Raw genomic sequence first — 25712 nt, forward strand, 5'->3', positions numbered from 1 at the left:
CTAAAAAAACAATTCTGACTCTGCAATTTTTGATTTGATTCTGAATCTGAAATTGTGTAACCATTTTCACTTTTTTATTCTAACATAGATGTTTTGGTTCGATAAATTAAACTTAATTTTAATGACCTTATCTCATTAGTATCGGAACTGTTTAAGTAACGAAAAAGTATCTTTAAAACTGGCAGCCTTACACAATTCAACCGAGACACAACGAAAGATTTTCTACACAAAATGCTTGTCTAGGAAAGTTTGAGAAAATCCAGTGAATATGCAAGTATCGGCGCCGTCGTTGACGGGCTCAGCAAAACGGATTCTGGTGGTGGATTCCTCGCAGCAGCTCCGAACCGGTCCCGTTCCTAGAGGGCAGTCGTTTGGTGAAGCTGGCGGGCTTCCTATCAGAAGCGTGTCGCGTGGTTCAGCAACCGACCCTCGCCGATCGTCGGCAGGCCTCCGCCTCCGCTACCACCACCACCTGAGGACAGATCCTGCGTCGGTACGCCGCCTCCCGGGCCACTTCCGGCTGGATTGTGCACCATTTCCGGAACCGTCTGCAGTAAACTTGGCTGAATGGGGTGCAGGGTGGGGGTTTATTGTTGTAATGTTAGTTCAGTTGTTAGTGGTAAAAACGGTATGGAAATTGGAAACGACGAAATGTTTATGTTTATTGTGGCGGGGCAATGGAAATGTCGTCGAAGGAATGTGGTTGATGCAGCCGCTTGGGAGTTCCAGTAGCCTTTGGCTTTGGTGGCGGTATAGGGGGTGGAGGTGGTGGGGTGGGAGGAGGAGGAGGAGGGATTGTTAAAAACTTTATGAAAGCAAAAGTGCAAAATGATGCCAAAAGAAAGATTGAACGAAAGAAAGTTATAAGAAAGTTATCAACCATAGTGGAAAAGTAATGTAATAAATCATTAAATCTAAAGAGTTTACAGTACAAACTCTGCTTTACAATTCGTATAGAAGCATCCAGCTATGTTAGTATTTAACTTATGCTTAAACTTTTTTGTCTTCTCACACACATACAACCTTCTTGTGAACTATCGTTGAAATAAAAAAAACCGATGAGATAAAACGTTGAGAAACGAAATATCCACTTCAAAGCTGCCCATCAAAGAACAGAACAAAAACGTCCCTAATAGCGTTATTCTTTGGAGCAAATGGTTTTTCCTTCCAGCGGCAAGAAAAAAAAGCCGCAATTAGGAATCGAAGAAAGGAAAGGCAAACGGAAAACGTCGCGCGTGACGAAGCCGATCCGGGGCCACATTGTCGCCGAAGCGATCGATCGAAACAAGGGGGGGGGAGGAAAGATGCATGGAAAATCCCATTAGCCCAAGGACTCTTCCATCATCGACCGACAGCTTAAATAAAAAGCAAACAAAACGCTCCCAGACACATAAATCATTCGCTCGGGGGAATCGGCCCCGGCGGCGCCCATCCGATCCCGCACCCTGATGATGCGTCCGAGATATTCGATTTACTTCTGCTTTGTGGTATCACTTAACTCCCCCGTGCTGTCCGTGTCCCCGGAGAGCGCTTTCCCACATTTTCCCCCCCCCACGCCCATACTCCGACCGGTCCGTGTTACAGCGATCCGCTTGCCGGTCGGTCGGACTCGTGGGGGGAGGGAACGCCTTTCAGCGGGTGAATGTGTGTTGGTGTGTGAATGGATGTGAGGCTTCTCTGTTTTATCGCAGCATCCGGTTCCATTTCGTCCGCTGGCGAGGGCTTTTCTCCCGAGGGATTGCTCTCGACCTACGAAAGGATGCTCGCCAGGCGATGGATGCCGAGTTTTCCGACCAATCGAACCGGAGTCGAAGGTGAAATGGAAAGCCAATGCCGGCCGATCAATCAATTTAAAGCAACAGTCGCCAACAAGGGGTGGCCGGCCTTCCTGTCTCACTCTATCGCATGCAACGGTCGCCCAGCACCCACCCAACTCATCCGGTCCTTGCGGTCGAGGGAAATGGGGATTGAAAATTTCCTACCATTATCATTTTCGGTAAACAATCACGATGGGACCCCGCCCCCCCGCCCCGCCGATGTCGGGCTCCGTCGGATAAATGAGTCGGGAAGCACCCATTAGGGGAATGAGAGATAACAGCACGCCCCAGATTGTCTTTGCTCGACGGGCCGAGCGACCGAATTCCGGCCAGGAATCCACACACACATTCCAGACCGGGGAATGTGTTTCGCATGCCAGGCGGCTGTTATCGATGCACCCGATTCGGTACGGCTTTTTGGTTCATTAATGTTTGACTTCCGTTCCGTTGGATTGGTCGAGTTTTGTGGCGTCGGCAAGGAATGCGACAAATGTCTTTGTTGATCGCTCTAAAATTTGCGTTTGTAACATCAATCGTTTCCAGGCTTGCTTAAAAGAATCTACCAGGAAAACCCAATCAAGAAGATGTAAAATAATGAGGAATGCAATTTTTAGGAGAAATATTTGAAGAGCGCTTAACAAGGTATGCATTTCTTCAGAAAAGTTCAAGGTAGATGAGTCGCAATTTCTCCATGATAAACATTGGTTTAAACACATGAAGATTATCGACACAAAACACAAGTTAAAATCATTTTCAGATTAAAAACAAAATAAGAATCTTCAATGAAAAGATACACATAAAGCTTGACATTCAGATTTTAGTTGAAATTTTCAACATAGTTTTCAAATTTGACAACAATTGATTTGAAAAAAACAATGTTTTATTTGGTTGCGTTCAAAACACTTTCCACTAAAAGAAGGGTTTTTGTTTGAACGAAACTAAGAAAGAGTAGTATTCTATGATCATTTCATTTTAATAGTCATTAGAACTTGTCTTGTCTGACGCTAGACTTTATAAGTTGCAAAATAATTTTAAATCAAACATAGTTTGGTTTTCGTTGTTTTTGAATACGCATATTAACTAATGTTAAATGTTAAGAGGAACATAAACTCAAAGTGAAAGAATGTTACACAAATAGCTACATACAAACATAGATAATAAACAATCAGGTCCGGAGGCTAGGATTAGGGGTGGGTGGCGGTCGACCACAACTGCTTTCCAACGATTTTTACAACCTGATTGGTGAAACATCGAGCCCTAATCCTTGGAAGGTGGAATCCATTTCGGGCTTACGGTGGGGTTGGGTTTGACTTACCGCTTCGTTGGAAAGGTGCGACTGGGTGCTGACCGGGAGCGAACCCCCGAAGAGCGGTGGCGGTGGATACCGTTCGGTGAGGGACGGCTGGCCGGACTCCGATGTCCTTTGAAGTGGCGCCTGCACGGACTGGTGCTGCTGCTGCTGGAGGAGGTGGGCGGTGCTGACCGGGAGGCCCATGCCGGCGTGGGAAATCGGAATCGATTGGCGTGGTGCGTTCGTGTAGACCAGGTTGGTCGAGTGCATCGAGGGATGGTGAGCGAGATCGATCTGGCGCGTTGTTCGGTGGTGGATTCCACGGATTCCCGGCACACACGCATGGAATTGGAAAATGGTTGGAAAAAATAACATCACGGTGAGAGAATGAAAATCGAAAGTCCCCGGGGTTGCGTGCCGTCCGCTGAATCGGTTCATTTCATCTCATGAAAAAATCATACCGGTACCCTTGCTTTGCACATTCAGCTGACGCAACAAATTGCCCGACATGAAATTGTGCCCGTGACCCAAACATTGAAGCACCGGTCATAAATATTCTAACCGATAGCGCTCGGTACGCGCAATACGAGGAAATACGGTGGCAGAAAATGCAGTGGTTGCATTATTTTCCATTAGCACACAACCGGCATCCGTAGTTTGTCGAACTTCGTTTGCATTGAAACCCGATCGGGAGTCGCCTAATCCGTGCCGGCTAGTAACAACGGCTTTGAACATTTCCCCGACATTTTCCCAACAAAGGGTTTTAGCTCCAACGAACGAATCAAATCCACGGGGTGTCGATCGCACCGGGGTTGCAGTCGAGTTTGGGTATTAGATTTATCATTCGGTGCATGTTGTAAATGATTTACAGTCCAGGGATTAGAAGGTATTTGGGGAAAGCGACATGAAACGTTGCTTTGATGTTGATGTTGATCATGTTTCACGAAACGAATTTTCCGTTAGGTAAAGCTGCCATGTGCATAACGGCGTGGGGTTTTTGTGGTTGATAATGGAACGCATATACTTTGTATTTCTTTTCACAAACATTTTCCGGTTCCGCCATTCTGGTTCTAATGCCTGAGTAAGGGTACCTAGCAAACACACCTGATGCGTTATCCTTTTTTCCTCTGGCGTGGGCCATCCATAAGTCCATCAACAACTGACCGTAGGTTTTATCGGACGCTTCATTCGCCATACTCATTACCCATCGTCAACTCAACGACTTTCCTTCATTGTGATAAATATCACAATCGATGGTATAATATTTGCGCACTGCATCGTAGACGGCCGGATGCGCCCTCCGAAGTCCGAAATTTAGACACCGAAGAAACTTTGCCACCATTAATTTGCTTTCATTTGCATCCGGTCCGGGCACAGGATGGTGGAGCTTGGTGGGTTGGGAACATTTTTCGTGTGCCGTGAGTTCGTGCGAATTGTGATGCCACTGGAGACGGAACGTGTATCCACAGCGTAACCAAACCGGGCGAGGGATTGATGATGAAATTTTAAATATTTCATTAAAACTTTTCCGACCCGCGCGCCGAGTGGACGAAATTCTCCGGCACGCACGAGAGGTGGTTCTTTGTGACCCACGTACCCACGGGCGGGGTGGTGGTGGTGGGTTGGATTCTCGTCGGTCCGGTATGTCGGATGTCACCTGGTCCGGAGGTCGGCCAAAGGCTGGCCCTGCGGTCTAAAGTGTGCCGGTCCCAAAGGTCAATCGGTTGTGGCTTGTGTTGACATACCGGAAGTCAGGCGGGGCCAGGGGGCCGGGGGTGGAAGGAAGGGTGTGCCCAAGCTTAGCATAACAAAGTGCCAACCTCTGGGCAACGACGCGCGGTACAAAATTATAGTGTGCTCGGTGCATTGAATTTATGCTCGCTAGCATCCGGGACCACGCAGCGGGACACCGGACGCGCACACACACACACACATACACACACGCGCACACTCGTTGGGATGGTATGCGAAACATGGTGACTATTTTCTGGTCTCGAGCCAGTCCTTTGGGATGGGTATCGCTTCCCCAGACGGGAAGGGAGGGAGAGTATTCCACCCGGGGGGAGGAACCGGATTCACCGGAGAGTTTCGCGTGTCCCTTCCGGGCCCACGGTGGGACGAGCGCGACGCAAGGGACACCAGTTGTTGGCTGAAAGTTATGATTTGAATTCACTCGCCATTCTTCCGGTCATCGTTTTGCGCTCGTACAAAACCGGGGGGAGGGTGGGAGCATCCCTCCGGGGTACACTGGGAGTGGAGCTTCCGGTAGGGGCGCTCATAGGGAAGATGGGTGTACCGTGGGAAGTTTCTTGTACGACGCGATCGACAGAAGCGAACCGATGACGCTGTTTCCGGGCCACTCTTCCAGCATTGTTTATTCGCTAATGAGAAATTTGTCCAATCAGTTGTGAAATGATTCGATACGATGGGTTCGCGGAGCGTTGCCACAGCGATGGTCTGTTCCTTTTCCTTTTACCAATGTCTCTTCCTTACTTTGTCGAGCGTCGAGTGTTTGAAGTAATGAAATGTATTGACGAATGGGAGAACGTCTCATACCTAACATTACATCGATAACATGTCAAGTGTTTTCTGCAATACGGGCAAGCTGCTACGGTTTCTTCCTAGTGACATGGCTTCGAAAGGTTGTAACGGTTCAATTATTTTCAAACTGAATACCCTTGAAACACAATTGTGCAAATGCATCTGGTGACGTTGTATGAATAAATTGCAGTATCGGAATGCTTTTGTGTGTCAGAGAAATGAATTTGAACAGAATAAACATTTATTCACTAGAAACCAGCATTAATTGCCACCGTTTGTGGAAAGATGAAAGGTAAATCAAGGAATTCAATGACAATTCCGTACAGGGGAAATTTAAAAACTTGTTCCCCGCTGATCGTGCCACTATGTCACCTCATTGTTCTTAGCCCGTTGCATCTTGGTTTGATGCTACAAGATTTAGAGCAGTGGTTGGCAAATTCAGCCCGCCAACTGATTTTATCCGGCCCGTAAGAAAATTAGAAAATGTAAAAACTCATCTCAAGTTTCATCGAATTTGTTTGTTGTCACGATGCCAGTTTTGTTTTTTCTCAAAAATGAAAATGTCAATTTTTGAACGAGGTGTTAAATACCAAGTGAATTCCTCCTATACTTTTTGATAGACATTTTCTATCGTAATAGCGTGGTTAAATTTCCTAGTTTCATGAGTCTAGTCCAAAATCCGGAGGCAAAAACTCATTTACTTTGCATCCAAAATAGCTTCTCGCAGCTAAGTTTATCAACATCAACATTTATTTGTTAAAACCGATCATAATTCATCGAAACAAAAGACACTTCTTTTCGTTGAATTTTTATCGTTTTCAACAAATACATTTTGTTTACAAAAGTGTAATGATGTAAATGTTTATATTTTATCTTACACCACTTTTTAATGTAACTGTACTTTTTAAAAAGTTTATACTTTGTTGAAAAAGGTTAACTATTACTCTTGAAACATTAAATCATCATTATAGGTACCCGTGCAATAACGACATGGATTATTATTACTGAAGCAACTTCAAGGGGATGAAATTAAAAATCACGTATACAAAGAATGTTGTTCGATTGCATTGCAATGACGTCTAGGGCATTCCTCTACGTGTTCATGTTCAATACACAGTTTGTTTTTATTATAGAACAATATTGTGATGAGTAGTTAACTTATTATAGTAAGTCAAAGTGGACAATATTCGTTCTGATCAAAAGGGCTTTCCATTTTCCATTTTCCACACAAACGGTCCGCAGTGTGTGTCGCCCATATTTGTGTGCATTTGATCTATTTGCAACCTATTTAATTCGTTCAAGCCAATTAATCCTTGCCCCAAATTGCGAACGAAACGGTTCCCATGAAATTGGTAAGTAATTCCAAAACACTCTCATTTATTTCGTCCACGTTCACTCACCTGCGCGTAAATTGTCGGCTCGGACCGTTTGATATCGGACTGCCGAGGTCGGCCGAGCGTCGCACTGACGTACATCTGTGGCTGGCCCGGATTAAGCTTCGGCATCCCGCCGCCGCCCATCGAAAGGTCGGCGTAGGTGAGATCGTGCTGGAAAAAAGGGGGATGAAACCGCAATCAGCATCAAACAAAAACCAACCGGTAAGCGGACGCTTCGGTGCCGGATTTCGGTGGTCGAGCGATTACCTTGTGCCCATCGGCTCCGTAGCCGCCGATGATGGGCGTCGGTATGATGGTACCGTGCACCGGAATGTAGCTCTGGCCGTCGGACGTCGCGACGGGGTAGACGTTCTGCTGCATGCAGTTCTGCTGCTGTTGCTGCTGCTGCTGGGCATCGCGGGGAAGGGCGTAGAAGGCGCGCGTGTCGTAGGTGGCCGCCGCACTCGGTGGTAGCATGCCACCGCTCTGCTGCTCGGCCATCGCCGCCGTCGCGTACAGCCGCGGATGGGCGGCGTTGTTCAGCCACTCGAACGCCTTCTCGTCTGCTTCCGGCAGGTGCGGGAGTTTCGCTGCGGAATGAGGTAGACTGAAACTTACGACGCGGGTGCGTGGGGCTGGCACTTACCTTGCGGGATGATGTCGGGGTTCTTCTCGATGCTGTCGATGCTGCCGTTGCACTGCTCGCGCGCAAGATCGGCGTCCGGGATGGACTGGCTGATGCCGGACGCGTCGTTCGTCGACATGTTGCTGCCGCAGTCACGATCGCGACCGGCGGAACCACGCAGCCGAGTCACGCACACGATGATCGACGCGATCGAGATGATGGCGGCCACCACGCCCAGGAGCGTACCGATGAAGGGCTTGATCTGTAGGAGGGCTGGCGAGTAGACGAGGGATAGATCTGAAAGAAGTAAGGGATGCATTGCACTCGTGGTCGGTTTGGTTTCATCACACTCGGTCGCGATACTAACCAGTCTGTTTTTCCGGATTCTTCAACGTGAAAGCCTGAAGGTACGTAGGATCGCTGGAGCCCTTGGAGTTCTTGGCAGTGAGTATTATATTGTACCCGACGCCCGGTTCGAGACCTTTCAGTTCAAACGATGGCGATCTGGAAAGGACAATTTTCCCATTATTATTTTTGTTTTCTATTTATCATCGATGTTTGTTTTTGATTATAGAGATTCGTAGATCATCGATGTGACCAACTCGTTTTTGAAGTTTTAGCCAAATCTATATTTTGAGGCATACAATCCGAGAAAGTTCACAAAATGTTATTATTAAAAGTTACTATGCTTTTCATAAGACTTGTTTGTTTTACTCTGAAATTTATTTTGTTTTATCCAGCTAAGACTGTATATGATATGAAAATTTTATTATGAAAGAAGAATATAAAGTTTCATACCTCAAAGTATTATTTTAGCAACGTTAAAGGAAGCAACGGTTGCAGCAATTAAGTCTAACACATACGGTGATTTTGAATACTCGTTTGAATGTTGAATGCCAGTTTAAATAAAATTATTACATTGGAATTGACAAGCTTGTACAAAATCATTGTATTCAATTGAATTATTTCACTTCAACCCTTATTCCTTATGTGTTCAACCAATTTTCCATGTGCAAGGGAATGCAACAAAGAGGAAATAAAATCCCTCCGACACTTCATCGTTTCCAACTTCAGTATATATTTCAAACCACCCCCGATCGATCAAATTGTGCAGCTCAATCGAATTGATTCCATTCAAACGCGGACCCGATTCCAACCGTCACAAAGTCATTCCGCTTCGCGAACCGGGCGTGATGGCGATGAACCCTTGGCCGGGTTGGTGGGTGGGCGGGCGGGAAAATTCACTTAATGAAGCGACGCGCGCAAATGTCGCGCTTCAGCTGCAGTGCCGATAATTACCACCTTTTCGATGCGGACCGGCCGGCACCGGGGGTTGCGTCCATTGTTCCGAGTAATTGCACCGGAAGCGCGATTTTACGGGTCGCGTCAACTTTCCGCACGTAGAGTGAACCGATGGGGAAGGGATGTGTAGTGGCGGGAGAAGAAGGAAGTGGAGGAAAAGGATTGTGGGGGTGAAAATGTAAACTGAAATCAATACGCGGCAGCTTCGGTCCCGTCGGTGTGGGACAACTTTATCGCATTGAGTCGAGCGCGATTTATCTTTCCACCGTTCGGTGATGCCTTTTTTATTCGCCTCTTCATGCGCAGTTTCCCGTGTTCCGTTTTTACGCCGGAGCCTGCCAGAGGTGCTGACCCTAATTAGTCAAGTGAGTGAAAATGCGTGCACTCCGTGCCCGACGCGGTGGAAAAACGAAACACACCGAAGAAAACGCGACCAGTTTGCTAAGAACCCGGAAATGGCCAAGTTCTATGTTAATTAGCTTCCGTGCACTTTCTTGGCTCGACTTTCGCCTCGCTCGGTCACCCTGCTCGGACCCCCGTGCCTGGGAACCCAGCTCGGGGAAGAAATATTTACATCTCTCGCTCACTTTGGCCTTTTGCGTTATTTATTCGCCCACGGAACTCCCACTAAATCAATCGCCGGAAGGTGACGGAAGAAGCCGGCCCAAGAATCGTTTCGTCCGGTTGCCGTCGTTGGTTTTCACTTTACATTCGCTCCGTGGTGGAAAATGTTTAACTTTTTAATTAACTCCTTGTGCCGTAAAGCTCCCTTTGCTAGCCGGAAGCCATTTAAGGGTGGCTAAGTTTTGGGAAATGCTAACGAAATTTAAAGTGAAAAATTCACGCCCCACTGGCCACCGGTGTTACGCACGCTCGGCTAGGCCAGCGGACGGACCGAAAACTCCGGCATACCAACGACACCCGGGTTGGTTGTAGCATTCGAGTGATTAAAAGGAAGGCATTCGGTTCGCTTGGGTGTTGAATGCTTTTGAAACGCAGTTTGTTTGGGTGAAGTGAAGACAATAAAAGGTATTACCGGCGCAACTTTCCAACAACTTGAGAGTGCGTCAAAATAGTTTCCCGTTCCGCCAGCCGTGAGGGGGTGACGCAACGGTTTGGTTGCTTTCAAAAATGCATTAAATAGTTGCAGAAGAAAATACTTCTTCATTATTAGTGCAGAACCTGCTGAAAAGATTGTCTGCATAAAAATTAGCTCAAAAATAAAAACACATAAATACAGCAGTTAAATCAAACGGATGAAATTCGATAGCTGATTCAGCAACGTTTCAGAAAAATTGGCCCCCTGTACCGACTTAATGGTTTATAATTATGATAAATGGATTAAAAAATTGCCCCTTTTGCTTTAATACATCACCAACCCCGGTCACGAGTGGCCGGGCTTATCGCGCTAGCAATGCTAATCCGAAATCGATGCTAATAAATTTTAATTGCCCCAGGCCCTGGGCAACGGCGCACACTGGAAGCTGCCGTCGGGTCTGCTTCATGTTCGCCGAGCGCGAGCCAGCTTCCCAGTGGTTTCAATTAATTTTAATTGGTTCACTCCAAAACGGGCCGACACACAATAGGACTGACGCTCGCGATCTTGCCCCCCTTCGTGGCCGATTCAATGGCGTTCCGTCGCAATCGCTGTGTGGTTTGGCATCTTTCATCATTCCGGGGCTAATGATGGCCCGAACGGGCTGGCTGCAGTTGGCTGCTGTGGCGAGCGAAAAACGAGGAGCGGCACTTGGCGTTCGTGCGCCGTTTAATGGCCACCGCCATGAGGTACTGGGCGCCTCCATTTGCGTTTTCCAACCCCCGAATGAAACGTGCCCGGCTCGAGCGGTGGGGATTTCTCGAGTTACTACCGAACGGTGGTGACTTTGCTACTCACTTTGATTTAATCGAAGCCATTAGCTGCCGGTTTCCGATCACGTACAGCTCGACCAGGAAGTCCTGCGGCAGCCCGCCGTCGAAGCCCTCCAGGCACTCAATCTGCAGCATGTCAAACGTCTGGTTGAGAATCGTGCAGTTCGACAGCGGATCCGGTTTGCCTACATTCCGGGGAAAGAGAGAGAGAGAAAACGAGAGACGGAAATTGGTGGGGGAAGAAAATTGAAATTAATAATGGTGTCCTCGCGATGGTACGCTAACGAGCCAGTGAACGATGAAAGCGAGAGAGCTGCAAATTGGCAGTAGAGAGGAAAAGGCTAATCTTACGGAACCGTCTTGCACTCCTTCGTTGGGAGTATCGTTATTCGAAAGTAATCGCAATATCGTGAGAGTAGAATGTATCATTCCTTGTGACAAAGAAAACACTTAACGATAATTAACATGGAGTGTACGGAAAATCTTCGCAAGTTTCCTTTTGAGTGAATCGGTTTCTAACGCAAGTCATATTTATGTTTGAAACATTTTCACCTTCACCGTGACGCATCGGTGTGGGGACCTTACCTGCCGGTATGAGATTGAACAAACATGGCTCCGTTTGCGCCCCGATCTCGTTCCGTCCCCAGCACAGCAGCGTCCCGTAGTCCTGTAATGGAAAATGGAAAGCAGAAACATCATAATGTGTGTGTGTGTGCGTGTTCTGTGTGAGTGCTGACCCAGATGAAGCATCCCAGATACCCAAATCAACGCCGCATTCGGTTTCGTTTGTTGTTTTCTTCTTATTTGCAAAAATTCTATTACGAAACTAAACGGAACCGACCCGAAACCGGAGCTCCGTGGGTTGGGGAAATCGTTTTCCCTGCAGGATCAAAAAGTTCTACCCCACCACCGTTCGCTTCAATCATCGAGGCCCCGAACGAAATCGAACGCCAACGCCCGGGATGATCCCGGGGCTGCCGAGACGCACGAACGTAATAATGGGGCAGTCGGTGAAAATTGGAAGTCCCCACCCTCTCCCCCCCTACCCCCTCCCCCCTGCTCAAGGGTGATCCGTCCGGCATCGTGCTTTCACAACCGCAGGCGATGGAAATAGGAGATCAACGAAGGATGATGAAAAATGAAGGGCTTTGACGTGATTGACAGAAAGCAGGCCGCCGGTATCTTCGACGGAATCGGAAACCGACCGCCCCACCCGGGCGAGAAAGTGATCGAGGGTGGGAGGGAAATCAGGGCCAGGCATCATTTGCAGTTGCTCGCAGTTGATGAAGACGTATGACCGAAATTGTCATTCGGGCTGATAAATTATCTTCCGGCGTTGTGTTTCACCGAGTGCGTGCCGAAAGTGTTGTGCGAAAATGGGACGGGCGGGGAAAAAAAAATTCAACCCTGACCACTGTTGGAATTTGTTTTATTGACTTTTGTGATTGAAAGTTTCGGTTACGGCTGTTGAAGGCTGGTGTTTTGAAGGGTGCCCGCTTAGGTCTAGGTCAAAGTTGATTGAATACTCAACGTGATGGGATTTTTTCAATTGAAAATTGTTCACCCCACGAAATGTTCGACAACTTTTGAGGGTATATTGAAGAAATAATCTGCTCGTTGAAAATTGGAAAAGTGCATTTTAAGTTCGAAACTGAATGATGAAAATTAAAAAAAAAATAATAATACACAAGACTCGACATGTCGGAAAAAGAAGTGCGACAGCAACTGTACTTAATAAAGCTATTTTTAATAAATAAAAGGGTTTAAACAAAACTCAAAACAAAGAAAAGCGAACTTCTAACAAGTACTGTTAAGAGTTTTGAAGAAAAAAAAAACATATCTCAAGGAAGGGTTAGAAAGAAAGCTAACAACTGTTGAAGGTTGCAAATCGATTAAAAGAAATCAACACGACCACACATTCCTCTAAAATCCGTGGTAGTAAACTTTCCAGGGATAACAAAAATATACCCTCCCTACTGGGAACTCGAAAAGGGACTTTCGCAATCTTTTCGCATCTTTTACGAGTTACTTCTTTACCCGTCCATCCCCGGGCGAGTTGGGTAAATTTTAATGAATAAATTATGAACATTTGTGCGCCGGGTGTTTCCAGCGTTCACTCAACCGTGGCAATTTTACTAGAAAAAAAGTTTAACTGTCGCGTACCCTTGAATAATTTCTAGCCGGAAGAGAAGAGAATGTATTGCGTGTGGTGTGTAGGAATCTTCAAAGGAAAAAGGATTCGTTAGAGCGGCTAGATCATGTCCGGATTTGAAGCGTTCCAAATGTTTCCGTTCTCAGCGCAGGATAGGAAAAAGGGTAAATGATGACATAGGCACAATGCCAGACGATGAAACTCTCATAAATCTTAAATAAAACAAAAAAATAGAATAGAATAGATCTAAGAAAAAGCCGAAACTCGCTCAATGTTTACCAACACCCCGCCATAATTACAGCGGACTTCATCTTTTCGGCTGTCGCTGGCGCACTTTTCCCTCCTCAATCACGGTCCCTTATCTAGTGTCGGACAAAATTACACCCCCGTAAAGCAAGTGATAACGTAGGAGAAGAGTAAAAAATAAACAGCAAAAGGCGCTGTAATCCAGCGAGGAGGTTTCTCCGTTTCCAATGATCCTTCGGTGGCGTAAATCTTACCCCGACGGAAAATTACCAACCGACCGTGACGCTGGGCTGACGAACCTAAAACCGGGCAGCGCTTCCCAGAAGGATCTTTTCTTTCGGATCAAAACAACAAGAAAAAAAAACCGAAGGAATTGGTGATGACACCGTAACACCATCGGCGCCGCCAATCTTCCATTCCTGTGGTAATCACTTCCCCCCAAAGGTTGGAAAACAAAGAAAAAGCCGGAAAAGGGAGAGAACAGAAAAGTATATTGGACCCGGTTTTGTCCATCTTGGGCTCGAGCTCTCGACAACGAGTTCTAATCCTTCGAGCGAACGCGCCGGTTCGGATCAAGAAAAGGGCAAGGAAAATTGTAAATGGACAAAACGGTCTAAACATTCCGCAGGATTTCGGTTATCAGCGATAACCGGACTATCGGCCGAACGACCTCCTTGGGACCGTAGGAGTGGGGACAAAATGAAATGAAGAGAAAAAAAAGCTAGAGAACGTCCATTCTACCTCGTGAATTTTACCAGACACAAAGGCGAAAAACAGTGGAAAATGTTCCTTTCGGTAAAAACCCCATTGTGATCGGGCGGATAAAGGTCGAACGACCAACCAAGCAAAGGGAAAACAGGGGAAGGAAAGTGGCCCGAGGTGTAAACAAGAAATTATGATAATTGAAAGCATAATAGGTGTCGGTGTTGTTTCCTCCCTGTAGTGGCACGCTTTTATGATTATTTCTCGAGTCTGGGTTCCGGTCGGTGCGTTTACGCGGCCCAAAAGGGATGCTACGCTCGGGCCTAGTTTCTTAGAGTTCCCCTTTTCGGCGAAAGGTTGGCAACGTTTTTCCGAAAGGAGCAGGCTTGTTGACTTGTTGGCTTTTGTCGAGCCGTGGGAACTAGTGATGAGAACTTCGCAGTGGATTCGCGAATCCAGTTCGATTTCATCTTTATAAAACCACATGCGAATCTGAATGAATACTGGATTCAACGGGAACGTGCAGGCTAAAGTCGTATTGTTCGACAAGTTCCCTTTTGATTCACTATCCGCCAGCATTTGCTCGATATATCGCTCGTGATTTGTATTCAACAATGTTGGTTGGAAGCATTCATTGGTACCATAATCGATAGGAGCAACCCGGAATCAACCGGAGGCGCTTGGATTCAATCGGATTCAACCCGGATTCTATCGGATTCAAGCGAATTCAATCGGATTCAACCGGATTCAACCTGGACTCAACCGGATTCAACCCGGACTTAACCCGGAGACAACCGGATTCAACCCGGATTCAATCGGATTCAACCCGGATTCAACCGGATTCAACCGTATTCAAACAGATTCAACCCGGATGCAACCGGATTCGAGGGGATTCCACCCGGAACTAGAAATCTCAGACTTGGCAACAAAGGAAATAATGGCCGAAAAATCGGTGGTAAACTATCAAAACTAGGTGTATTAGTTCGATCCGTTCAAATTCAAGATAACAAAAAAATAGATGGTTTAATCGAAGGCGATGCTATAATGGATTTAAGAAGTGAAATAAGATAATGGCAAGAAAACTCGTAGCTCGTTTAAAACGTAGAATCTTACAAAATGAATTGTTATGATGACTAGCATGAATATACCCTTACTCTTAACGTTGCAATCAACTGTGCTATTTGCCTGACCTGGTGCAGAGCCATTTTGCCCATCACTAGTGGGAACCAACGCGTTGGCTCGCATAGCACACTGCCGGAAAAGTGGATTGTCGTGCCTTGAAGTAGTTTTCCGTAGGCTCGAGGTAGAGGAAATGTTGTTTGTTCTTAAGAATACCAACACGAGAGCCTTGTTTGCCTTTTATACCACCACCAGACTTCATTAGGCATAACAAGGGGAACAATATCGTAGAGTAATGGTGGTTCTAGCTTTAGCCACCAATTTTCCACTTCCATTGCACGTCGGAGAGCAAAAAACTCCACCGAAATAAGTTCACGATGATAATGAACGCAATCGAGATATCCTTTAATTATGAAACTTTCAACTTTTTGATTTCCACCGTTTGCTTACAAAAGTAAAGACTTTTAGTTTTGATTGTTCAGTAAAATAAAACCCGGCTGAAAGTAACTCTATGCAAAGTGAAAACTGGCCATCACTTACCTTCTCCGTCACCGGTTTGAAGTGTGCCACACTCTTCGTCCGATCGCTGAGCACCTCCGACGCCGGGATGTCCAGGCTCTCCGACACGGATGTGTTGTACTTCCAGGTGAACGTCACGTTCGTCGGGTTGGCCTCCAGCTCGCACACGATTTTCGCCAGCTCGTTCCGGCCCACGTTGTACGTCGTCACGAGCCCCGGTCGACAAACGGGAGCAACTGCGGGTTGGAGCAACGCAAAAAAGTAGCGAAAATTGTTAAGAAACTGTAAACGGTGGTGAAGGTGCAAAACGGAAAACTTTCATCCGAATTTTCCAGGGCTGGAGGGAGGCCCGAGTCAATAAAAGACGAGGAAATGCTTGTGCATAAATTGCGCATTCGAAAACCTGCGCCCGGCGATGAGGCGAGGAAACGGTGGATTATTATCAGCTCAAGTAAATTTCACCGTCCACGCAAACACTCTCACCCCCGGTTCCCAATCCCTGCGATCGTTCGGTGCGATAGTGTACGAGTGGCAAGCATTCATCCCCATTCCTCCCATTTGCGTGATTGGGTTTATTTAGATTCCGGAGTAAAGGGCGACGGTGGTCACGGCCGACCCTATTTTGCATTGTAAATACGATAATGCGGCGATAATGCGCCTCATCGAGGGCGATTTTCCAGCACTTTCCACACACCCCCCGGCAGAAGCCCGGCGCCAGTTAGATTTCCATTTCATGATTCCGATCAGCAAAAAGTGTTTGGTGCGATCTTAAAGTGAGCCGCCGGTTTTCCTTTTACATTCAAGTATGTTTCACTTTTCCGTCCTGGAAAAAAGCACCTGGTCGAGCCGATAAGCGGAAAGCGATCTAAAAACCTTATCGTGAAACCGTCCCGACACTGGACGAAACCCAGCGGCTCGGCTTCCAGCAGCTTCCGGCGGGAGGAGGAGGAGATTAAATTTAGAAACACGTCGATACCGTCGAGTTGAGCGTCGATATTATTGAATTACCGGAAGCGTGATGGGAAAGCGATACGCGCGTTTCGGGGGCGTGCCCGGCCGCCGGTGGGAAGATTAGTGGGAAGTGTCTGCCGAAGTTAAAGTGGCACGAACGCGGGAGAAGAAAGCGTGGAGATCGGAAATAAAGACGGCTTGGGGAACCGGGTTTTCCGGGCTGGACGAGATTTTCAATTACCGCTTCGGTGCCCCGTAGTGGTGGAGGAGTTTCCATCCTCCCCCTGGGAACGGGAGTGGGTCTTAAAGCGTGGACCATTCGGTTCCGGTAGGAATGTGGCTTTTTAATTGAAAAGTAATATTCTCCACTCCACGCTGGTCGGGCCGGAAAAGGGACGCTTTCGTTTTCCGGTTGGGGCAACAATTAGGCAAGTTTTGCGAGAGCCGAATAAGCTAAACGGATAAACGGTGCGCCAAAACAAGAGTAAAGAAACAAAAAAAAACACGGCACAGCATTGAAAAATATCCGGAAAAGCTCTCTCACCGGGCACGTTGCGCCTGTTAGTGACGTTCTAATCGAAAACGGTTCGGGTTTAATGTAGGAATGATGTCGATCTTAATGATCTTATTAGATGGGTTTATAAACATTTCACCATTTCCGTGGTTCGTTTCTCGCCCCCCTGCCGCGATCTAATGAACATTAAGGAACATTTAATATACTTTTGATTGGGGGTTTTGTACCACCCACCCTCCCCTGGAGGGAATGGGAAAAGTCGACCGGAATAGAAAGCGCCTCCTCGGGCGAACTTTGTTTTCATTAAATTATCTCCTCCCTTATCTCGCTCGACAGTGAGTGTAATGGTTTTCCAAACCCAAAGCCTATCGATTGCATAAATTAGTACTGGTTAAGAATACAAATTTTCCCGTGCACAAACAACTCGTAAGCGTGTCTTTTTCTGGAGCAAGATAAGATATGGTTGATTTTTGCTGGCAACCGGTTTATAATCGATAGCCATCACAAGTTTGTTTTCTTAACGCATTAGCTTTTCTTGTCACTTGTTTTGGTATACTTTTAAACCCGCCAAGGCGTGAACATTTCATCACTTTGGTGAGAAAAATGTCCCTTCGGTCCGCAAGCTGCAGAAACAATTTGCAGATGGTATCCTTTTTCCCGGGGTTCGCCCCGTGATGCCTGAATCTGCTCACGTTTTGCCACTTCTTTTGTTTCCCCTTTTGCACACACAACACAGACGCACACACCGAAACGGACCAGATGGTGAGAGGGTCGCTTGTAGCAGGTGCAACGAGGCTGCCAAGAAATGTATCACAATATTACGCATTTTCACAGCTGCCCATGGAAAGCGTTTCCCGAGTTTTCCTCGTTCCCCGGAAGACGGATGGCATGCGACCGGATCGTCACCTCACGTCCTCACGCACTCGCCACGAGCGCCGGAGTGTGTCAAAAAACAAACGACGAGCACAGCATTCCCATCACTCTTCCCACCCCCCCGGCCGGAGCTCAGGCTCTGGGAGGATGTCAATTCATATCTGTTACTGTAATGGAGCAAAGTTTCGGTTTGTCGTAAAGCGCAAGCGGGAGTGATGTTGGAGAGTTCATGATGGTGGAAGTCAGGGAGCCTGGCACCCTTATTTGTTCGCGCGTGCTCCGCTGGTTTGTGTTAATTCAATCAAACACCGGAAGCCCTGGAACGGCTGCCGCTCTTCCTTCGACCCGATGGAAGCCACGGGGAAGCCGTGTACCGATCACATGCCCCGGTGGAAGGTGGGAATGGGCGTCAGCGTGGCGTTTCGAGCCTCCAGGAGCTAAAGGATATTGGTTCGACTTCCGTGGTAACGCTTCTGGCACCGGAACCGGGAACCTGGCATCGGGTCGCAATCGATCCATCCGCCAACCGTGTCATCACCACGGCTGCTGCCGCCTCGAGCTGGGCGATAAAATTGATTGTTTTCCTCCGCATCCTTAGCAATCATTATACTCCCCGTTTGTGTCATCACGTCGTCGCCAGCTCGTCGTCGTCGTCGTCGTCGTCTTTGCCGTCAGGATCGGGGTTCGGAAAGGCTACACTTTTTCCTCTATCCTTCCCGAGCGTGCGCCTTTCGTGAGATATCGGCGTGAGACACACTCGGCAAGCCAGATAAGCCCGCCAGCCAGCCCGCCGTTCTGCCGGCAACGCCTTTTCGGGTGGAGCGGAACAACGGGCATCATATGGTTTGTCGGTAGACAATGACTATCCCCGGGAGTCAATAGTAGTAATCCGGCAGTCCTTGAACAGTTTTGGCTACGGTGCGGGGAAAAACTATATCGTTTGTCAGGGCGGGTGCAGCATATGGCGGGCATTCGTTCATTTTCTCCTGCCGGGGGTTTGGGGAGTGTTACAAAATTGTTTTCTCTACCATCTACGGTTTTCTTTCCGCTACCCCTTTTGACCTACCCCCCTCTGCGAGGGAAACAAAGAAAACTTTGAATGTGTGAAGAGGAAGGGAAAAACGGTAGGATAAAAGATCCAGCTTTCGACGCTGCCACGACAGATATGCGTATTATTGTAAGTGGAGAGGAAAGAAAACCACTTCCAAATAATGTTTCGTGATTTTTATGTACAAAGGAATAAAGAGAAACTTCCCTTCTTGGAGTGGGGATGAGTGGCGATCCGAAGCCAAGCAAAGCGGAAGAGGCTTCAGTATTCCATAAATAGATTTCAATAAAAATACACTTTTTATGCCGCCCGCCTCTTCGAGCGTCGTGGAGTGTAATGAAAAATAATCAAAATAGAAACGAAACCGGTTGAAGTGAAGATTGCAACCTGATCACAAACCCGAGGGAGGCTTGGATGGGAAAAATCTTTCCCCCTTCCAATTCTCGAAACCGATGTTTGAGGTTTTGAAGCGAAACAAAACAAGCTTCGCCGAGGGGGTTTTCATTTTCCCCGGGGGAAGCAGTGTCATTGATTTGTCCGCACACTTTGCTTTTCAAGTTGCAGATACGATGGGGAGGCCGCAATGCGGTTTGTTTTAGGCTGAGAGTTTGCTTAAGTGTTGCGGAGAAATGTGGAAAAATGTCTTAAAGATTGTAGTAATTTTGGTTGTATGCTACCGTCTTGCGGTTCCGTTTACAGATGAGTGTTGTTGAAAACGCTTCTCAAATGCTTCTTTTGCGTTATCGTATTTGAAATCGAAACTGATTCTTTACAGTCCCAAGAGGAACGACAGTTAACACAATTTGCTGACAATGCTAAGCGTTGCAAAATTAAAAACACACCAACCGCAAACGATTCGAATCACATTTGGTTTTCTTTACGCATCCCGATGCTGAAACCTCGCAAAAAGATCGTGTGCAACGGAAGCCAGAGCTTCAGGATGTCGGCATGGGGGGGGGGCTGCTTTTTGTGGCTTTATTTCACAGGAAATAACTTTTCGCCCCGATTCTCACCATCCATCGTCGGAAAAGGTTCGCAAACGGTGGCTGTTCGGGATGAAGACGAACGTCTCGAGAGTGGCGCCCACCGGAACCAAACGCCGAACGGAAGTTGATGCCGTCAAAATTAAAATTCCACCTCTCACATTCGGCCCTTCGGGGCCGGGCCGGAAGGAGTTCTCGGCACCTTGCCGTAGGCCAATGGCCGTGATGTCGTTCATCCAAGCCGCCAGTTTGAAGGAGAGAAGCAGTTTTCTTGTTCGCAGAAGTCAACCGACAACCGGTGGTAAACGCGCGCACCGATGTGACAACGGCCGAACAGAGACATCGGGCAAAACGACACGCGCAGAACCCGTGCGGGAAAAAGAGAACGTCTAATAGACGATCCTTTTTAACACCACAAATCTAATTAAGAAACTCAGTGAAGCTTTCAGCGCGCTTTTTCGTACCAACGTTCCCTAAGGCGGGCCCCCGCTTAGGCCAGCAACATAAAAGAGAACCCTCGAAGCCGTGGTCCGTGGGTGGGGGCTTGGGGGGGGGGGGGGGGGAAAGGTTTACCGTTCGAAGGACGGGCGTTTTGACCAAAAGGTCGCACCCGATGGGCACCGGCAGGGAGTGTAAATTGTGTCCTTGCGATGGCCGGGACGGGACGGGACGGAACGGGGGCCCGACACGTGTAGCAAATGAAATTTCTCGACAACCGTTGCCCGACGACGCGCTGCCAGTCGGATGGAAAATTGTGAAACGTAATAAACAACGACGAATTGTGGCGACCCGATGCCGCAAGATCAAATCAGAAAGGAAACAGCGATACTTAGCGGGCGGTCAAAGGTAGAGGAGCCGCTCGAAGGATGGAACATCGAGAGAAGAAAATGTTACAGATATAGAGACGACATTTTTCACGTTTATCTTTCATGTACGCTTATACTTGAAGCATTACAGAATATGAAATTAAAAAAACGGGAAGCATTCAGTCGAACAAATTTTTTTTTCTTCAAACATTCGACGATGTAATACTTCACGGACAGCAACTGCGTAATACTTTTTTTTAGATTATTTTAGTTGGAAAATAAACGGACTAACGTTTTTCTTTCTTGTCGACTGAGGTAGAAACCGTTTCATCGAAATTGTTTGAGACTGTGAAGATAAAATTGTTGTAATTGGTGGTTTTCCAATATTCTTTTCAGTTACTTATTTTTAATGCTACCTTTATAGGTATAAAACACCTTAACACGTTGAATGCCAAGGGTTTTTAGCACACTTTCCTAGTACAATCTTTTTTAATAAAATTTGTTTAGATAAACAAATACAAACCGGTGGTTTTTCGAAAGCCCGTTTTAGAAATAATGACAGCTGGCTATCGAAAATTATAGCCATGGAAGTCAACGTGTTAATGCAAAAAGGAAGAAAGTTAATAAAATATTAAACAATATTATTTATTTAAAAAAAAAACACCTCGGCCGTATTGCTATTAAACAATATTAAAACTGCAATGATCTGTGAAATATATGGAAAAGTATGTTGAAACTTTTACGAATTGGCTGATTCTTTTAAAAATCTAAAAAGTCGTTGCAGAGTACACTAACATTGTTTTTTTCCTCCATCTTTTCGATCACAAAACGGGCCACACTACGCTTAACGACAAGGTTTATGTACGGATTTAGTCAGTATAGAGAAAATAAAAATCACATGCCATTCCAGCGAGTTCATTCCTTTTCCCCCCCCCCCCCCCGTAATGCGAGGCAGTCCCCGTAATGCAGGAAGATCGAAACAGTTGCCACAACAGGCAGAAACACGGTGGAAAGCGAGTCAGCCTTTTCTCCCGGCAGCCCTGCGGAATTTTTCATCGCTGCGGCACCGCAAAAACGACATACGCATAATCAGCATAATCGGCATGTGCGAGCGAAGGCGAACCCCATCGCCATCATACTTACACTTTATGTCCAGATGGACGGGATTGCTCTCGCCGTCGCCCTCCCGGTTGCTACCCACGCACGTGTACAGGCCGGCCCGGCTGCGGCTAACGTTCTGCAGCACCAGGCTCTGGTTGGAGACGGTGACGCCTTCGGAAGGATTGTTGACCAGCTCCTTGCCCTGAAAGCAAACCGAAATAAAGAAAAACAAACCCAGTGAGAAAGAATGAGATTGAATGGAGGAAGGGGAAGGAAGAAAGGACATCTCTAGAAGGATGGGAGCCTCGAAATTGTGGACAACTTTCGTCGAATCTTTTGGCAACGGTCAAGTGTACCGGCAAACTCTAACGCGCTCGAAGAAAGGGCACCAAACGATGGCGGTAATGTCTCTTCCGGTCACCGAGCATTCCCGGTCCCGAGGTCATCACACCGGAAGAAAGGCGAGGCGAGGAGAAAGCAAAAAGAAAATAAAATAAGGTACAACGGCAGAAGCCACTAGCGACGCCCCGGGTCCGGTGCTTGGAATAATTATGACGCCCTTTTTCTGCCAAAGCGTTTAATTTGGTACACACTTAATCTACATCTTGGAGGCTTTATTTCTTCCTCGCTCGCCGCGCGGCTTCCGCCTGCCCCACCGGCCGACCCTGGGGTCGGAACTGATCGTTGCTCATCAACGAACCGGAAGCTGGATCCAACAATCGCCATTTCCTTCATTCACTCGCCTGCCAGTAGTGTGTTTGTCGTCCTCGGGCACAATTTGGCCTTTGATCCACCATTGCGGATAACGCAGTGCGCCCATACATTGTTTCCAGCATCAGGCCTAACACACTGGTGGCGGGGAAAAAGTGTGGTTGATTGAGGTAACCGCCGAATAGGGGGGGGGTGCTAGGGCGTAGAACACATCTCGACCTCCAAAGATAGCCTTCTAAATTAATAACATCCAGCGTGGCAATAAAAGAAGATAATTAGTGTTACGCATCACTTTAGGCGGTCATCCGTTTCACTCGACTACTCCCCCCAGAAGTGTCCCGCACCGCTTTCACGCTCCTTTCACCCCGTTTCGTGTTGTTTGTTTTGCATGTCAACCCCGGCGCATCTGAAGGACACTACCGAACCGCCACCCCCGGTCTAGGGCGCCTCCATTTGCCATCGGAGGCATTAGTGCTCCGAACCATTACCGGTGGAGTGTTCCCTCCCTTGCACACACACACATACACACACACAGCGACCCGTTTTGTTCTGCTCGAAAGCTGCAGTCAAATGGTAATCACCACCATCACGGACACCACCGGAAGTTGGCGGTCCCGCAACCTCTCGGCGCTGGGAGGGAAATTCGTAATAAAATAAACGACATCAGATAATGACGTCGAATGTGGTTGGAAAAAGACGGTCAACCCCAAGGGGCGGGGGAGGGAAATGTTCGCTATACAGCGCTGGCCAGCAGCAGCAGCAGCATCAAGTGACGACCGGATGCTGACCCTTTCGTGATGCTGGCATTTCCTATGAGTTTTGGTGTATTTTTTTTTTTAGTTTTTCGTTTCCGTTGTTCCATTTTGCGCGGACGGAGAATATTAAGAAAAAACACGGAGAGATACTTTACGAGGGGGCAAACCCCGGGGCTTGGGGTAGGAAGTAAACGAGCGAGTTGCTTCATCATAAAACATAAGGATTAATTTATTTTTATATGTGCCACGAGCGAGGGACATTTTGTCCGGGTGCATGAGTGTTTGTGTGCCACCATAGCCAGCATTCCAGTACCCTTATGGTGGGAGGTTTTATCCGTTCGGTTTTTTTCCCAGCATAATCCCTGCCTAGAAGGTGGAACTAGGGACGGCTAAGATGGCCAGCAACCATTGTGGATAATCTAACAGCGCTACGACCACGAAGCAGAAAAAAAAAGATGAGTACTCAAAAGGGTCAAACAATAACGTAACAGCATGAATATAAACGGGATCGGTTTACTGTAGGGTGGGCGGATGTGGTTCCATGCCACGGTGGTGGTGGTGGACACTTACGTAATGACGCCAGATCACTTTGTACACCCACGGGTTGGATTTGATGTTGCACTCGAAGTACACGTCCACTCCTTCCGGGATGGAGGACGTGTAGTTGTAGTTCGTGCCGTACTCGAGCGTCACCACGGGAACGTCTGGAACGGAATAGAAACATTTCGAAGCAGAAAAAAAAGAGCCGTAGTTAGTTTCGAATGCCGAACGAGCACACACGGGACGCTGGACGAGGTGGTCGTGGGGGGAAGCTGAGATAGTAAAAAAAATTAATTAGCAAACAAATAATACGCGAACACCATTTTAAAATGGGCAAACGAGGGTTTGCCGACCTGGACCAGACCATCCGGAGGGTCATAGTGTAGGGTGAGGAGCAAAAGGCAAATTGGAGATGGGATTTTTAAGGAGGATGAGTAGCGGTCTCTAATGGACTTGTGTAAGACCGAAGATTAAGGGTTGCTTTGGAGTAAACAAGCGGTTAAGAGGATGTTTATGGTTTATTAAATGCTTAAGTTATTCTTTCTTCCGGTAAATGTGGCCCGAGAGTGGACGGTGGGATCTAAAAGGGTTTACTATTTATGATTTCGGAGTGAAAAAAGGAGGTATAGTATTGTTAATGGTTTGAAAAAAAGGGTAAATTTCGGTTGCTTGTGGATCGCACCACAAATTAAGTAATCTTTATTGTACCAATTACATCTAATAATAGAGTTGTAGTTCATATTCTGATCACCCTTATCTTTCCATTTCTTTGTTAAGACTTGACAGCTGTCAAGTATCATCTGTCACTCGGAAAACATGATCTACTATGAATCTCCACACATAGTATACACTGCAAGCATTTACTTTCCGTACGATATGAAGAAAAGAGAAATATTTGTTGGTATAAAGACTTGAAAAGAGTTTGGATTTGATTAAAAAACTCTAGCCATACTTCGTTTAGAAGACCTGCTGTTTAACTAGAGTTTAAAAATAAAACAACAACGTTAACGTCAACAGCATCATCAAAAACAATCTAAATTTAGTTGCTGAACTTCCGAGCATCTATCAAAGGCTTCCGGGCCGTACATCGGGTCCTGGGAAAAACTTTAAATGTGCAACCCCATACGCAAAAACCCGGCCCCGTACACGGATTCCGGATATCGTAACGATCGGAACCTTCATTACCCAACCCTACAAGGGCCCTGACGCTGTCCACGAAAGTTGCTCGAACGCACGCACCGGCCAGGGTTCGGTGGGCTAATGTCCTGCTTTTGACACACGTGTCTGAAGTTGGGAACAACTTTTCGGTCCAATTTCCACCGACCCTTGCCCGCAACGATCGGTCTTCCGTCGACGGCCTTTAAGTTGTGCGCTGGATCGAAGCGGAAGCTATCGGTCTATTTTGGGTTCGCCAAAGGCGACAAAATTTCATCAACGTGTCCGTCTATCGTGTCCCCCCGTTCCAGGAAGTTTCGAGTATGGTTGGGTTTTCCTAGACCCCAGTCGAGCGGGTGTTTGGCTGCAGCTGTGCAGATCGCAACGATGCAGAAAGATCAAAGAACTTCTAGGTAGTTAATAACTTGCTCCAAATGGCCGAGCGTGGCCAAGTGCGAGTTGCGTTTCGCAAAATCGCCGGAAAGCTGAAGCCATCCCAACCGACGAGCTCATGAACATTCATAACGCGGACTTTGGCAAATACTTTCCCCTTTACACGGACAAAAACCTCTTCTCCCGGGACGCTGCGAAAGGAAAAACGGTAGACTTTTAATTAATATAAAACTCATCCTGTGCCGATCTACGTCGAAACGCACGCAGCAGGAGAGCATGAACTTCCCGCGAAGAAAACCGATGGAGTTGCGCATCCGTCGAAA

General features: G+C 47.1%; 1 protein-coding gene across 1 annotated transcript in view; it reads right to left on the minus strand.

Annotated features, from left to right (window-relative positions):
* Positions 1-395: 395 nt before the first annotated feature.
* The window catches only part of LOC131258676 (nephrin), a 121000-nt gene continuing 95683 nt past the window's right edge, over positions 396-25712 (minus strand). The window contains exons 8-19 of the mRNA XM_058260036.1: positions 23872-24005; positions 21878-22037; positions 15581-15795; positions 11407-11488; positions 10847-11006; positions 8018-8154; positions 7672-7947; positions 7293-7615; positions 7050-7196; positions 3133-3402; positions 677-805; positions 396-563 (exon numbers count right to left, since the gene is read on the minus strand). Of these exons, the coding sequence (XP_058116019.1) occupies positions 396-563; positions 677-805; positions 3133-3402; positions 7050-7196; positions 7293-7615; positions 7672-7947; positions 8018-8154; positions 10847-11006; positions 11407-11488; positions 15581-15795; positions 21878-22037; positions 23872-24005 (2201 nt within the window). The remainder of the gene's footprint in view (positions 564-676; positions 806-3132; positions 3403-7049; positions 7197-7292; positions 7616-7671; positions 7948-8017; positions 8155-10846; positions 11007-11406; positions 11489-15580; positions 15796-21877; positions 22038-23871; positions 24006-25712) is intronic.

The sequence above is a fragment of the Anopheles coustani genome, chromosome 3 (assembly GCF_943734705.1).
Source record: "Anopheles coustani chromosome 3, idAnoCousDA_361_x.2, whole genome shotgun sequence".
Taxonomy (NCBI): domain Eukaryota; kingdom Metazoa; phylum Arthropoda; class Insecta; order Diptera; family Culicidae; genus Anopheles; species Anopheles coustani.